This window comes from Rosa rugosa, chromosome 3 (genome assembly GCF_958449725.1).
Source record: "Rosa rugosa chromosome 3, drRosRugo1.1, whole genome shotgun sequence".
Taxonomy (NCBI): Eukaryota; Viridiplantae; Streptophyta; class Magnoliopsida; order Rosales; family Rosaceae; genus Rosa; species Rosa rugosa.
This window is the reverse complement of record NC_084822.1, coordinates 41,865,423-41,880,346: the sequence shown is the minus strand read 5'-3', so window position 1 is coordinate 41,880,346 and position 14,924 is coordinate 41,865,423. Positions and strand designations below refer to the sequence as shown.

Below are 14,924 nucleotides of genomic sequence, written 5' to 3'. Positions count from 1 at the left end.
TTTAATATAAGCTGATTTATTAAATTTCATCAAACACTTTTTACTATTTAACTCATAAGCTATACTCAGACCAAACTTGGCACGACTGTGCCAGCTCAAACCATTGCGTTGACCACCAAATAGTTCCCACTTACTGTCGTTACAACCAACCCCCGAACGACATGCCGTTTGTTCTCATAGAAAACAAAAATTTGCTCCGCCGCGATAGGGCGGCGGTCGGCCCCTTGATATTTGAATTCAAAAAAGGCAAAAGGGCCCCAGTGACCGGGGAACATACCCGCCACAAATAAAAGGAAAAGAAAAAAAAAAAAAAAAAAAGCAATAGAAAAAAGAAGACGATTCTGATTCTTCTTGTTTATTGGAAATTTCAAAGCAAAGCCAAAGAGGTCTCACTCTCATTGACCCCCCCAAAACAAAACAAAAAATGGCGGTGGCTGGTCTTTACCGGAGAGAGCTTCCCTCTCCCCCTGCGATTGAGTTTGCTTCCCCGGAAGGCAAGGTAAAATTCCGGAAATACCCCTTTTTCTCAATCTCTGTTGAAGGTATTATATTTTGTGCATTTGGGTTTCTGATTCTGTGGGCTTTGGGGATCTGGGTTTTTGCAGAAACTGTTTGCTCAAGCTTTGGGAAATGGAACCATGGAAGGGTTTTTCAAGCTCATCTCTTACTACCAAACGCAATCGGAGCCGGCCTATTGTGGGTTGGCCACTCTTGCCGTGGTTCTCAATGCCCTTGCTATTGATCCCGGAAGAAAATGGAAAGGTAATTTCAATTTTGGGAAGTTAGTTTCAATTGGAAATGATTACTTAATTTCAATTTGGAATTTGGGGTTTGTTAAATTTAATAATAGGGCCATGGAGATGGTTTGATGACTCGATGCTTGATTGCTGTGAGCCTTTGGCGAAGATCAAAGCTGAAGGCATTACATTTGGGAAAGTTGCGTGCTTGGCGCATTGCAATGGAGCTGAAGTGGAAGCTTTTCGGACCCATGAGAGCTCGATTGATGATTTTCGGAAACGTGTGATTTCGTGTACTTCTTCGGAGGATTGTCATGTCATCACTTCATACCACAGAGGTGTCTTTAAGCAGGTTCTTTAGTGACTTATTGGCATTGTTCTGGTTCATGGTCTACTTTTATTGTACCAAATTTTCATTATGTGAATGTAGTAGCAGTAGGCTTTGATTATCCATTGGTATTTTAAAGAGGATGGAGATTCATGTTACTGTCGTTACAGACTGGAACTGGTCATTTTTCACCAATTGGGGGCTACCATGCTGCAAGAGATATGGTTCTCATTTTGGATGTTGCGAGATTTAAATATCCTCCCCATTGGGTTCCTCTTTCACTTCTTTGGGAGGCGATGGATACTGTTGATGAAGCAACTGGACATCGTCGCGGGTATGCCCTTCTTTGATTCTAGTTGTTAATGGAGTTAATGAGTCATTGGCTCTAGCCTACTCTTTTTTATAAATTCTACTCATAGACTTTTTATTTTGGATGGTAAATGCTTCAGTTGCAAACCCTTTATTCTGAAGTTTGGCTCTTTCAGGTACATGATTATTTCAAGGCTTAACAGAGCACCATCTATCCTATACACTGTGGTATGGCTCTTATTGGCTGGTGTGTTTTAAGTAACTTCATTCCTGTGCTACTTCCTGAAAAATTTCAGCATTACTCTTGAATCATTTAACTAACTAATTTTGTTTACTAAATCCTCCATTTTAAGTTGCATTCTGAAATTTTTTGTTTTTCGTTTATTTTTATTTTTTATTCTTGTGATTGAACATGGACCAAAAGAGTTGAAAATTAGGTCTTTAAACTGACTCTGGAATGTTAACCATTAAAACCCAGATTATTTTGATTCTATATGCATACAAGAAGTATATCCACGAATCTTGTACATTTGGAAAAGTCAGTAGGCTTTGTTTCCCCTACATAATCTGTATTAATGCTCAATTCCTCAGCGGTAGTCTATGGTAACAGTCTAACAATCTGAAGTGTAACTTTGAATTATCCCACAGAGTTGCAGACATGAAGGTTGGAACAGTGTTGCAAAGTACTTAATAGAAGATGTTCCTCTACTTATGAAGTTGGAAGGAATAAAAGATGTTCAGGAAGTAATCTCTGTTTTATTCAAATCACCACCTGCCAACTTGAGAGAGTTTGTCAAATGGGTTGCTGAAGTTCGGAGACAAGAGGATGGGCATTTGATCTTAAGCAAAGAGGAGAAAGGAAGGCTAGCCATTAAGGTTCCATGTGGTTTTTTCATGTTCCTGTTTTCATGCATGCATTCCTGCATTTACTTGAAATGAAAAAAAAAAAGTTGGATGGAGATTTGTGTTTTTGAATTTCTATAATTTGGGATTTCAGGAAGAGGTAATGAAACAAGTAAGAGAGACAGAACTCTACAAACATGTAACTCGATGGTTGGCTTCTGAAAGCTCACTTTGTAAAGAAACCACACCACCAGTTGGTAAAGATATGTTGCCTGAGATTGGTGCAAAGGTCTGCTGCCAAGGAGCAGAAATTTTGCGTGGGAAAGTTGGTTCATCAAATGGAACGTGCTGTACACCAACTGATGTTAAACTCTTGAAGTCCACAGGTGATAATCCTGCAACGGTGGTGTCAGGTATTGTAACAACTGATGGCACTGAACAAGGAGTTGATGTGCTGGTTCCCTCATGTCAAACGGATCCAACTAGCTTGTGTTCTTTCTATCAAGGTAGCTGCATAGGCATGCATCCATCTACAGGTGATGTTCTCACAGTACTTCTATTGGCGCTGCCTCCACTCACATGGTCAGGCATTAAAGAAGAGAAGCTACTGGCGGAGATTAATGGTCTTGTATCAACTGATTGCCTACCCACTTTGCTTCAAGGGGAGGTGAATTCTCTCTCTCTTTCTCTATCACTCCATTGTTTAATCAGGTTAGAACCTAAGACTTGATTCTGCCCACCCGATCACACTACTGCAACAAACACTGTTAGTTATGGAGAAGCCTGTAAATTTTTTAAATACTAAATTTGAGACACACACATGCACGCTATGGAGGACAGATTCTTATTCAATGACTTATGTGCTATGTCCCCATTGCAGGTTCTGTTCTTGCGACGGCAAATTCACTTTCTCATGACAGATTAGTGGAGTAGCTTGTCACTCGTAACTATACATTTACTTCTGCTTTTGTTCTTGAAGCATTTATTAACTAAGCATACCAAACAATGACAGTTTTGAAAGATTTGGTGAAATTTTTCAATTTATCATGCAACTGTACAACAAGATTAATTAGGAATTTTGCTTTGTAGTCTGTTTAAGTAAATGGTAAAAGAGTCATGGTGTAATTGTAACATTTTTACTAAATCATTGGCATTCAGTAGGAAAGAATAGCTGAATAGCATTGAGTATAAAAATTTTCACTAGTGATATCCAGAGCATACACCAACTTGAGAGACTGCAAAGTGAAAACCAAGCTATTCTAAACTAGAAAAGGAAAATCACTAACTGAAAGAATGAAAAATTTCATAAAATAATGTAATTTGCGTATTAGTCGAGCATTTTTTCATCCATTTATTTTCCTGATGTTCTAGTACTACTTGTGATGCTGCACAACCTGAGAAGTAATGTAGAAAGATTCAGGATAGAATAGGCAGCTAAAGAAGAAAAATTAGACAGAAGGATAGAATAGAAGAACAGAATCCGAAAACAGAAGAAAACCAGAAATCTAGCAGGAACCTGACATAACTAAATTAATAAACTAAAATCCAAACCTTGAAAACCCTAATCAACCCGAAGAGATAAACGTAAGATAGATTAAACTGTAACATAAAATGAGCACCACATTCGGTAGTGAATATGACAAGCTAGCCAGTCCTGCAACAATCCTTGTACCATGGGTAGAAGAATGACCAGGAAGTACCACAAAAGTTCCACCTTAATTTCCACAGACTGCCCAACGATGCCTCATAAAGCCCTATAGTCATATCATCATTAAGTTCATCACCATCATGAGTAAGTCTCTGTAAACCAAATGGGATTCCACAATCTAGTTCAATCTTCTCTTTTACATCCTTGAATTTGTAAGAAGGATTCACATGCACCTTGGTGGTTGCACCATTCGGCCCAGTAACATTTATCTGCACCACACTGTTTAAGCATAAAACAGAACCAGCTTCAATCTGAGGAAGCAATGTGCATGCCTCGAGTAAAATACCATCGAGGAAGAAACCTGGCTGCCCATGGATTCTTTCCTGCACCTTTTGTGGAACCAAAACATCTTCAAGGGTTTCGTCTGCACGGTCAACTGCAGAAACAATCTCTTTATTGGCCCCCACACTAGAACTAGAACTGGGTGTCTCAAAGTGTATTGTTAATGGAGCAGGGACACTGGACCACTTTGTAATGTCGTCGTCCACTGTTTCCCAATCTTCCAGAATTTGATCATCCCAGTATAGCTTTTGGGTACAAATTCGAATGCTGTTTAGGCTCTCGATTGCTGCCTTGACATCGAAAATCGTGCAAGATGATCTCAACTTGATTTCGAAAGAAGAGACTAAATCTGATGATTCACTATCAGAATCGCTGCTTTCACCTGATTCACTGTTCTCATCTGATTCGCTCTTATAAACCACCTTGTATTCAATCAAACCCTTTTCATTGTTGTCTCTCTCAAATATTAAGCTTATATCTTCTATTTCGTCGTCTTGGTCATCATCGCCAGCCCCGAAAGTCACATAAATAACACTATTCTCAGCTTCCAGCTGGTTGTTGAATGTTTCTAGGGATGCTGCTTCATCATCAAGCAACCGCCCTTTACGAAAAAGCTTCTGACTGCTACATGGAATCCCCATCTTCTTACATATAATCCTTAATATCCTTTATGGTACCGACCTTATCGTAGCTAAGCACGAATTTATCTCCCACCTGTGGCATCTTGATGGTCAATTTCCAAGATCTACCAAGTACCCAAATCGTAGCTTTCTCTTTTACATCATAAAAGAGAAGAGTTTTCTCATCATCATCGAGACAAACCATCTTATCATCGCCACCATTGCCATGACAAAGCATCAGGTTTTCAGGTTTCACCTCGGCAAAATCTTCAACCATCTTCTTTACATCTAGGACAGTATGTGATTCACTCACCATAATCACCTCTTCCCAACCACAGCCTCGTGCAGTAATCTGAAACTTTGACAGTAAATAAATCGGGGGCTGGTCCTCATTATTGATCATGTTGCTGCTGCCTTCAGTGCTTAATACGCGACTCGAATCCTCTATGAGCTTCCCCCAATGGCTGAGGACATGATCGCCCAAGGAAATCTCCGCCATGCTCTCCATGATCGCCTTTATTTCTTGGCCGGTATACCAGGGTTTCACTTCCATCCTCAAGGCATCAGACGCTACTTTCACAGCCATGTCTACCCCACCCACATTGGGATTGCTAATTTCTTCTGGACAGAAAATAGCATGGATAATGGACCACCTTTTGACCCTGCATGCTGCTAGGGTTTCGTGGTTTTCAAGCACTCTGCCTCTGTAAACTAGGGTTTGGCGCTTTCTTGGGACGCCATGCTCGGTTTTGATCATGGTCTTGAGGCGGGAGATGGTATCTGAACTCTTTAGTTTGAAAAAGTTCCTCTCCTCTTTGCTGGACGAAAACTTCACCAAGATCGTCACTGTGGACGCAGCCGTTTCAGTTTCGATCGAGTTTTCTTCTGAGGAGTCTGATTCATCATCATCAGAAGAGTCTTGACAAGATTCTGAGGAGTTATATTCTTCTTCACTAGAGTCGCAAGGTTCTGAGAAGTCATATTCCTCGTCATCAGATTCGCGAACTTCTGGCTTCTTCATGATTTTTGAGACTGGCTGTGGGTTCCCGAAGGGTTTAAGGGTGGATGGCATATATATGTATAGAATATACGTGGGTCAAAGTTGGGTCAACTATGATTCAGACTCAAACTTGTCTTTGTTGAAGGATATTCCATTTATGTGTGCCTTATCAAACTAGGATTACTTTCTATAGTTGTAATAGGAGATAACATGGATGTACTTCGTAACGAATCGCTTTGTCCGATGCTTCTATTGCGAGATAACATGGACAGATGCTAGTGGATCTAGATTCGGCAGCAACAACTTGAGCCACTCATAGGAGTATTAGGGACGTAAAGAAGCCTAAAATGGCAAAATCCCTAAGAATGCAAATTACATTTTTCATCTGAATCGTGTATCGGCTAGTTAATATTGTGAGATAGTGATTACAGTGACACAATATTGGAGAGGATTCTAATGGCCTCACCCCAACACATCACATCCATAGGAGTAAGCTTTGCTCCAACCACCAACAATGTGATTAATACATAATGTTTGACATATGACATAAGTGTCCATGTACATAATTAAATTCTTATAACTTGTAGCCATTGAGATGCAGAACGTGTTATTGGGACAACACATCACATCACATCCATAGGAGTAAGCTTTGCTCCAACCACCAACAATGTGATTAATACATAATGTTTGACATATGACATAAGTGTCCATGTACATAATTAAATTCTTATAACTTGTGGCCATTGAGATGCAGAACGTGTTATTGGGACAACCATGACTCAAAATAGCATTTAGGAGAGTGAGACATCAAATGCAATGTCATGATATATTCAATCCAGATCAAATTTCGGTCTATTGACATGGTCTAATATTCCGTCTCCTGAAATTGTCACTCTTTCACATAATCGTGACTCATGCATTCCCCATCATAATTTATCCTGGGTGCAGATTCGGACTTCGATCTATTCATCTTTCCAAGTCTTCTCTAGTTTGCTTCTCTGCAAGTCCTCCACTAGTTCGCGGAAAGTGCTCGAGTAACTTCCTCGTCATATCTAATGATTTCCCTTCGGCGCGTTTCTGCATCATTTGTTATTGGAAAAGAAACATACTCATGTCGGTCGGGAGTGGTTGATCATCTGGAATATCCGAACCTCTCAGATTGACTGCCCTGCCATACCTTCTCTCCTGCTACCAAGCCAGCAGATCAAGGCTCCACTGCAACTTCTCTAAAGATCTCTTGCATCGATTCTAAGGTGTGTTTTTCTCTCATTTGCAATATCTCTGTTGAGACAGTAATGCACGTTGATACTTTCTAAACTATTCTCTAGTTATCTAGATTAATCTAGAACTTGTACAAATCTAGCTAGATTAATGTTATCTAGTAAGTTCTAGTGTAGCGTATAATTGTGTGGTTAACAATTAACCACATAAGCTAGTGTTGGTGACCATGTAATTAAGAAAATTTGTATCTAGAAGTATCAAGAGGAAGGTCGGTGGAACAAGTGACATGAGGAAGGTCGGTGGAACAAGACGGTGGACTTGTTCTATATATATGTATGAAGAGATATCCATGTAATGAACTAACCATCAATTATCAAAAGGACAATTCACAATTCTTAGGTTCGAATGAGCATATTCATCATTTATTGTAATTATGTATTTTAACTTTATAATTTTCTAATCTAACCATTCATGTTGCATAACATCATACAAAGATTAGCTCTGTAAAAAATCAATCAAATTGAAAATCTTTTAGTTATTCATTTCTATAAAATACATGGACGATTCATCATATGTTAGAACCATCCATTTGTTTAATTCAATTAGATAATTAAACGATTTCTTATTCGATTGATTTTTCACAAAAATGATCTTTAAAGGCTAATCTAAGATATGGACCGTTGGATGATAAATTTATTAAGTAAAAGTATGTTAATCGATAATAGAGGTGAATATGTTCGTTTACCCAAGGAATGAATCTAAGAATTGTCCATTACTTATCAAAAACTCCTCTTTTCTAATACAAAACACCTCCTCTGTTTTAACTACTCAACCATCTCCTCTTTTTCAAAGTGTCCTACTAAACTCCTCCTCCCAAACTCTTGCTCCTAAAACTGAAGTCCTAAACACATTGTCCTAGCCTACTACTTCTAAAGCTTCCGCACCAAATTCCAACAGTGGTATCAAATCCACAAATACTAACAATCTCTGCAACTTACTACTTTTGAATATGGATAGTCCAGATTGCAGGGAGTATATATGGCGGCTTCTTCCTCTTCCACTGCTGTTATCCCCCATAGAGAAAAGCACGACGTGTTTCTCAGTTTCCGAGGCGAGGACACCCGCGACGGTTTCACCAGTCATCTTCATGCTGCATTACGCCGGAGTAAAATTGAAACCTACATAGATAACAGACTCGAGAGAGGAGATGAAATCGGACCCGCTCTTCTCAAAGCAATAGAGGAATCAGAGCTCTCGGTAATCATTTTCTCGGAGAATTATGCCTCTTCTACATGGTGCTTGGATGAGCTTGTGCATATACTCGAATGCAAGAAGAAATATGGATGCTCTGTTATACCTGTTTTCTACGACGTAAATCCATCACATGTGCGGAGACAGGAGGGGAGTTATGCAGCTGCGTTTGCTCAACTTCAACAACGTTTCGAGGATAGGGGGGAGATGGTGCGCCAGTGGAGGGATGCTTTGACAAGTGCTGCAAATCTATCTGGGTTTGATTCTCACAAAATAAGGTACGTCACTGACTCTTTGTTTCTTGTATTGATTTCTAATACTTGGAGCTCATTTAGGTATACTTATTTGAATAATGTTTGTCTTTCTTCTATATATATGCCAGGCCTGAGTCCAAGTTAGTTGAGGATATTGTTAAAGCTATTTTAGTGAAATTGAATGGTGGATCATCTAGTGTTTTGAAGGGCCTGGTAGGGATGAAAAGCCGCGTTCGAGAAGTTGAAAGGTTGTTGTGTTTGGACTCTCTAGATGTCAGGACTGTAGGCATATGGGGTATGGGTGGTGTAGGTAAGACCACCCTTGCTCGTGCTGTATTTGACCATCTCTCTTCGGAATTTGAAGCTTGTTGCTTTATTGGAGATATTAAGGAAGCATCAGAGACTAGTCATGGACTAAATCAGTTGCAAAAGGAGCTTCTTCGTGTTTTGTTAGACCAAGAAAATCTGAATATGGGCACTATATCTGTAAGTTCAACTCTTGATAGAAGGAGGCTCCGCCGTAAGAAGGTCCTCATTGTTCTTGATGATGTGAATGATCCAAGGCAACTAGATGTTTTAGTTGGAGAGGATGTTCAGTTTGGTCCTGGAAGTAGAATCCTTATAACAACTAGATATATGCAACTACTTAAGACTGGAGGAGCAGATAAGATATATGAAGTTAAGCAATTAAATGAAGATGAAGCCCTTCAGCTTTTTCGTTTAAATGCTTTCAAAAATATGTGTCCTACAGCTGAATATACAGAATTGTCAAGAATGGTGGTAAGTTATGCTGAAGGCATTCCGTTGGCTCTTAAGGTTTTGGGTTCCCTATTGCACTGCAAGAGAAAAAGAGAATGGGAAAGTGAATTGATTAAACTGAAAAAGATTCCCAACAAAAGAATTCAGGATGTGTTGAGAGTAAGTTATGATGGATTAGACGAGGAACAGAAAGAGATATTTCTTGAGATTGCATGCTTTTATAAAGGGGAGAAGATAGATTATGCAAAAAGAATGTTGGATACTTGTGACTTCTGTGCTGATGCGGGAATTGCAGTTCTGACTGATATGTCTCTCATATCAATCAAAAACAACTACCTGTGGATGCATGATTTGATACAAGAAATGGGTCGTGCAATTGTCCGTGAACCTAAGGAGCATGGAAAACGCAGTAGGTTGTGGATTGCTGAGGATATCTGTCAAGTATTTAAACATAATACAGTAAGAGACAAATTCTTCACTTTCTTAAAGAAAGGCCACATAGGAGTTTTTCCTGGTAAGTTTTTTGTATTACTACTTGTATATACCATGCTTATGTATACTCTGCTATTCATTTGTAGGGAACCGGAACAATTGAAGCCATATTCCTTGATATGTCTAAGATTACAAAGCTACATGTGAGAGGTGCAGCCTTCAAAGACATGCATAATCTAAGATTGCTCAAAATATATAACTCTGGTGATGAGTTTCCCGAGACGCACTGCAAAATGTACCTTCCCGAAGGCCTTTCGTCTCTTCCTGATGCCCTTAGATATCTGTACTGGGACGGATACCCTTTGAAATCATTGCCATCAGATTTTTCTCCAGACTATCTTGTTGAGCTTCATATGCCCAATTGCCAAGTTGAGCAACTTTGGACTGAAGACCAGGTACACTATATAGTTGTGTTTTAAATGCAGTGAAAAAGTAGATAAGCTAATGTTGACATCTCTCTTTGATTATCTTGTGGCAGAATCTTGGGAAGTTGAGAAAGATAAATCTTAGTCATTCGAAGAACCTAACTAAAGTTCCAGATCTCTCCCGGAGTCCGATTGAGAATATAGAACTTCAGAACTGTACAAGTTTAGTTCGAGTCCCTACATATTTTCAAAATCTTGACAAGCTTACCTCTCTGAATCTTAGTGGCTGCTCAAGTCTTAAACATCTTCCAGATATGCCGGTGAATATGACTACCTTATATTTACGTGGAACTGCAATAGAAGAGTTGCCTGCATCAATTTGGTCCCACAAGAAGCTTGTATCATTAGACCTGATGTACTGTCAAGACCTTAAGAATCTTCCAAGCAGCACTTGCAACCTGGATTCTCTCCAAATTCTTGGTCTACTTGGCTGCTCAACTCTTGGCAGATTTTCAGAACTTCCGAGGAATATAAGACATTTATGTTTGACTGGGGCAGCAATTGAAGAAATACCCTCATCAATCGGGTGTGTCTCTGGCCTCGTTTCAATTCAACTGGAAAATTGCAAAAAGTTTGTGAGGCTCCCTACCAGCATTTGTAAGTTGAAATCTCTCTCGAGACTCTCTCTCTTTGGTTGCTGTAAATTCAAGGACTTCCCAGAAATCTTGGAGCCTATGGAAGGTCTGGAGTTTTTAAATTTAAGTAAAACAGCGATTGAAGAGCTACCCATGTCGACTGAAAATCTAGTCCGGCTAAAAAAGTTGGAGCTGTTTAACTGCAAAAACCTTCGGTTTGTCCCAAGCAGCATCTACAAAATTAAATCTGTGGTCTTCGATGGTTGTAGGGAACTCCATTTTTTAGAGTCAGCGCTGCCATCGCCTTCCTCAGTAGCTGATCTGGTACTGGAGCTAGACTTTAGTAACTTCAAATTTTTTACAGAGCTAAACCTCGTTGCTCTTATTAACCTGTCATTGTTAAAAACCGTGAATGTTTCCTTTCAAAAAAAAAAAAAAAAAACGGTGAATGTCAAAGGGTGCAGACACCTTGTGTCCTCCAAATTCAAAGTCACAAACTACTGGGCCGAAACATTTGCAATTAGCTACAATCGCAATTTAGAAGATTTAGACCCACTTCTTCTAGAAGGTTTCGCAACCTTATTCAGATTCTTCCCCAAAATCCTGGAGCCTGTGCTATGGTTTCGTCATCTTCATTTATATCAAGCAGCCATTCAGGAGCTACCCTGGTCGATTGAAAATCTGATTGGACTTGAAACATTGGAGCTCTGTATGTGTGAAAACCTTGAGCTTGTCCCAAGCAGCATCTACAATTTAAATCGTCTTAAAAGTCTCATCATTTTTGGATGTTCGAAAATTAGAAACTTGCCTGCCTTCTCAGTCGGTTTGCCCTCTTTGAAAAGACTAGAGCTCAGTTATTGCAGTGTTTTAGAAATCCCTGATGATCTCATTAGCTTATCATCATTGCGGAGGCTAAATTTAAGTGGAAGCATGGTTGAGAGATTACCTGCAAGCATTGTGCACGTTTCGGGGCTGGAGTATCTAAACTTAAGAGATTGCAACAGTCTTCAATCTTTACCGGAGCTCCCATTGCTTCTAGAACATTTTGATGCCTATGACTTCCGGGGACGAAAGACAGCGTTAAGTTCGAGGACTACAGTCAGACAAGGTTGGGATCAATATCAGGTTTCTGATGACAAACATGTGTTCTCTAGTTGCTTAAGACTGGATCAGAATGCATGGAGCGGCATGGGATTGGATGCACAGCTTAGAATTTTTCTAATGGCAATCGCGTCATCAAAGTTTAAACAAAAAACTGGTCATCTCTACGGTCATGTATGTATCTCTCTCTCTCTCTCTCTCTCTCTCTCTAACACACACACACACACACACGACACGACTCACTGTTATTCTCTTACAATTTACGCTTTAAGAGCAAATGCTATTTTTTCTTGATGAGTCTGGTCATCTCTGCGGTCATGTATATGTCTCTGTCTCTCTAACACACACACAAAGTCACTCCCTCTGCTTTCTTACAAATTACGCTTTAAGAGCAACTGCTATTTTTCTTGATGAGTTAAATAATCATGACATGCATTCATGGTACAGGAACGTTGGGATGCAAAAGCTTCAATTACAATTTTATGTCCGGGAAATGAAATTCCAAAGTGGTTTGGCTATCAAACTAAAGGATCTTCAATAAAAATCAAGCTTCCTCCTAATTGGTTTGATACGAACTTCTTAGGTTTTACTCTATCCGTTGCCGCATTCGACAGACATAATGATTTTCCTCTTTACTTACACTTTGGATTTGGATGTAAATCCTATTTCAAAACCAACAATGGTGAAACCATCGAGTTTAATTGCTGTTTGGATAATTGGAATTTCGTTGAGCATAGAGCTGGAAGTGCCAATGCCCATTATGTGGTTATGTGGTATCTTACTCCCCTAAAAGGAGATGGAGCAAAATGGCCCTCTAGTTTTTACAATGTTACGGAGGCTTTCTTTGAGTTCTACCCTCTAGACTGGTCCAAACGACCCACTGTGAAGAAGTGTGGGATTGGCCTGCTGTCTTCCCCAGAATTTGATTTCTTCGATGAAGTTGTTAGGGATATCACGCGCATATGAAGCTGAGATGCCGTGAGGAGTCGTCTAGACCTAGTCAGTTGGAATTGTTAATTAGCTCTTAGGAAGATCATGCCATCCAAGTCTCTCGCAAAGTGTAGTGAAAAGAGATGCTCATAGTCAAATGCCTTTATTTAATAGGGATAATTAAATTAAAGTCCAAAAACTAGACTCCATATTGGTTGTAGTCCGCATCAATTTTTCTTGTTAATTGCGGTCCAATGACTCAGCTGCCACCTCAAATTTATTTCCTTTTCCATCGTGCTGACTCAATCGTTATTGATTTTTCTTTTTTACATGACTAATATGTCCTTATTGAATGTCTTTGCACATAAAAAGCAAGAATTAATAGGATTAAAATTAGCAATCTGATTAGTAATTTAATATCATATTTGATGCATATCTTTCTTAAATTATTCTTATTGATTTGGTATAAAATTATGGAATTGATATGAAATTGAATAAGATATTTAATGTAAATCATTCCTAAAATTGTTCTAACTTAAAAGATGTCTTCTATAAGTTAAGAATCTTTCTAAAGCAATATTTTGATAATGTTTTTCTTCAACACCAAAGGTTCTATGGTCGTGGCTCTTATATGTAATGTCAAGTATTTTATGAATGTGGTTCTCCTTCTTTAGCTCTATGGTCAAGGTATTTTCTTGTCGGCCCTAAACGATTGTGGTCCTTTTGGTGTAAATCATTCCATCGATGGTAGCTATTCTTCTTCTTCTTCATTTTTTTTTTTTTTTCACATTTCCTTCTTAACTTACCTTTAACCTGGAAAAGAACATGCGTGTGTGTGCGTATATTGTTGGTTGACAAACCACTATTGAATCTTATTCTAAGGTAAACATTACGTAATTTTTGTAGTATATGTATTAAGAGCTCAAAATTTCAGTATATTAACCTATTAGGTATCTGCATATTAGCCTATTAGGTATAGTACGTGGCTAAACTTTTACCTTTGTTTTAGACATATATAGTGAAAAACATACCTCTTTATGAGGTGAAAATAATTATACCTCTATATGAGGTCTAGATTTGCATATTATTTTTTAGGGCTAAAGTCTGTTTAGTCCCTGTACTATGCCTCTCTCATCGTTTCAGTCCCTGACATTCCAATTTAATCTGAAAAGTCCCTGAGGTCTCAATTTCCGTCTAATAGGTCCTTTCCGGGGGAAATTATGAATTGGTCTTGGGTGAAATGTCCAATATACCCCTCAGTTATTTCTTTTTTCTTTTTCCTTTTTAATTTTTTTTCCTTTTTTTCTTTTTCCTTTTTAATTTCTTTTTTTTCTTTTTTCTTTTTCCTTTTTTTATTTTTATTTTTTTTCCTTTTTCCATTTTAATTTCTTTCTTTTTTTCTTTTTTCATTTTTTTCTTTTTCCTTTTTAATTTCTTTTTTTTCTTTTTTTCCTTTTTCCTTTTTAATTTCTTTTTTTTCTTGTTTCTTTTTTTCTTTTTCCTATTTAATTTCTTTTTTTTCTTGTTCCTTTTATTTTTGTTTTTTTCCTTTTTCCATTTTAATTTCTTTTTTCTTTTTTCTTTTTAATTTCTTTTTTCCTTTTTTTTTTCTTTTTCTTTTTTAATGACCATCGTATTCTGCTGCATCAGTAGCGCCACGTCGGCGAACCAATCCAGATCGACCCGAAACCCCAATTCTTGTTCTTCACGCCAACGGTCATTTTTTCTTTTCCATCACTATTCTTCTTCTTCACTTCTGGTTTTTGTCAACTTGGCCATCAAAACCCACCATTTCAACCAAACCCAAAATCCAAATCACCATTTTGAGCAAGATCCAAAAACCTCTGAGTTTGAAAAAATGGTAGTTTTCAGTGAAAAGTTAAAAAATGGTAATTTTCAGTGAAAAGTTTCCAAATTGAGGCTTGATGCGGAGAGAGAGTGGGATTTGAGTGGGAGAGAGAGAAGTAGGCTGTGAAAACAAGAGGGGAGTGGTTTAGCGGCGAATTTCCGAGCTGATTGGGAAACAGATGGGTTGTGGAGTTTGATCGGAATAGGATTGGTGGGTTGAGGAAGTAGAAAGTAGGCAAAA

At 38.5% G+C, this 14,924-nt stretch overlaps 2 protein-coding genes across 4 annotated transcripts; both read left to right on the top strand.

Annotated features, from left to right (window-relative positions):
- Window positions 1-341: 341 nt before the first annotated feature.
- On the top strand, window positions 342-3,264 carry LOC133736638 (glutathione gamma-glutamylcysteinyltransferase 3-like). 2 transcript variants are annotated; one of them, XM_062164209.1, is made up of 8 exons: window positions 342-499; window positions 606-762; window positions 851-1,089; window positions 1,236-1,399; window positions 1,551-1,602; window positions 2,023-2,250; window positions 2,372-2,884; window positions 3,098-3,264. In XM_062164209.1, the coding sequence occupies exons 1-8, from the start codon at window positions 425-427 to the stop codon at window positions 3,140-3,142; spliced, it is 1,473 nt and encodes a 490-aa protein (XP_062020193.1). In that variant the 5' UTR covers window positions 342-424; the 3' UTR covers window positions 3,143-3,264. The 2 variants fall into 2 exon arrangements, with proteins under 2 accessions (XP_062020193.1, XP_062020192.1); XM_062164208.1 differs by having other exon boundaries at window positions 2,372-2,928.
- Window positions 3,265-6,574: 3,310 nt separating this feature from the next.
- On the top strand, window positions 6,575-13,397 carry LOC133736637 (TMV resistance protein N-like). Of its 2 annotated transcripts, none has more exons than XM_062164205.1 (6): window positions 6,575-7,080; window positions 8,071-8,577; window positions 8,682-9,771; window positions 9,891-10,199; window positions 10,283-12,079; window positions 12,353-13,397. In XM_062164205.1, the coding sequence occupies exons 2-6, from the start codon at window positions 8,087-8,089 to the stop codon at window positions 12,869-12,871; spliced, it is 4,206 nt and encodes a 1,401-aa protein (XP_062020189.1). In that variant the 5' UTR covers window positions 6,575-7,080; window positions 8,071-8,086; the 3' UTR covers window positions 12,872-13,397. The 2 variants fall into 2 exon arrangements, with proteins under 2 accessions (XP_062020189.1, XP_062020190.1); XM_062164206.1 differs by having other exon boundaries at window positions 8,066-8,577.
- The last annotated feature ends 1,527 nt before the right edge of the window (window positions 13,398-14,924 follow it).

Excerpts from the sequence above, each read along its gene's own strand:
- LOC133736638 (XM_062164208.1), top strand. The coding sequence starts at position 425 with ATGGCGGTGGCTGGTCTTTACCGGAGAGAGCTTCCCTCTCCCCCTGCG. Across the intron at positions 1,603-2,022 it reads CATCTATCCTATACACTGTG|AGTTGCAGACATGAAGGTTG; the intron begins GTATGGCTCTTA and ends ATTATCCCACAG. Across the intron at positions 2,929-3,097 it reads TCACTCCATTGTTTAATCAG|GTTCTGTTCTTGCGACGGCA; the intron begins GTTAGAACCTAA and ends TCCCCATTGCAG.
- LOC133736637 (XM_062164205.1), top strand. The coding sequence starts at position 8,087 with ATGGCGGCTTCTTCCTCTTCCACTGCTGTTATCCCCCATAGAGAAAAG. Across the intron at positions 9,772-9,890 it reads AAGTATTTAAACATAATACA|GGAACCGGAACAATTGAAGC; the intron begins GTAAGAGACAAA and ends ATTCATTTGTAG. Across the intron at positions 12,080-12,352 it reads CTGGTCATCTCTACGGTCAT|GAACGTTGGGATGCAAAAGC; the intron begins GTATGTATCTCT and ends TTCATGGTACAG.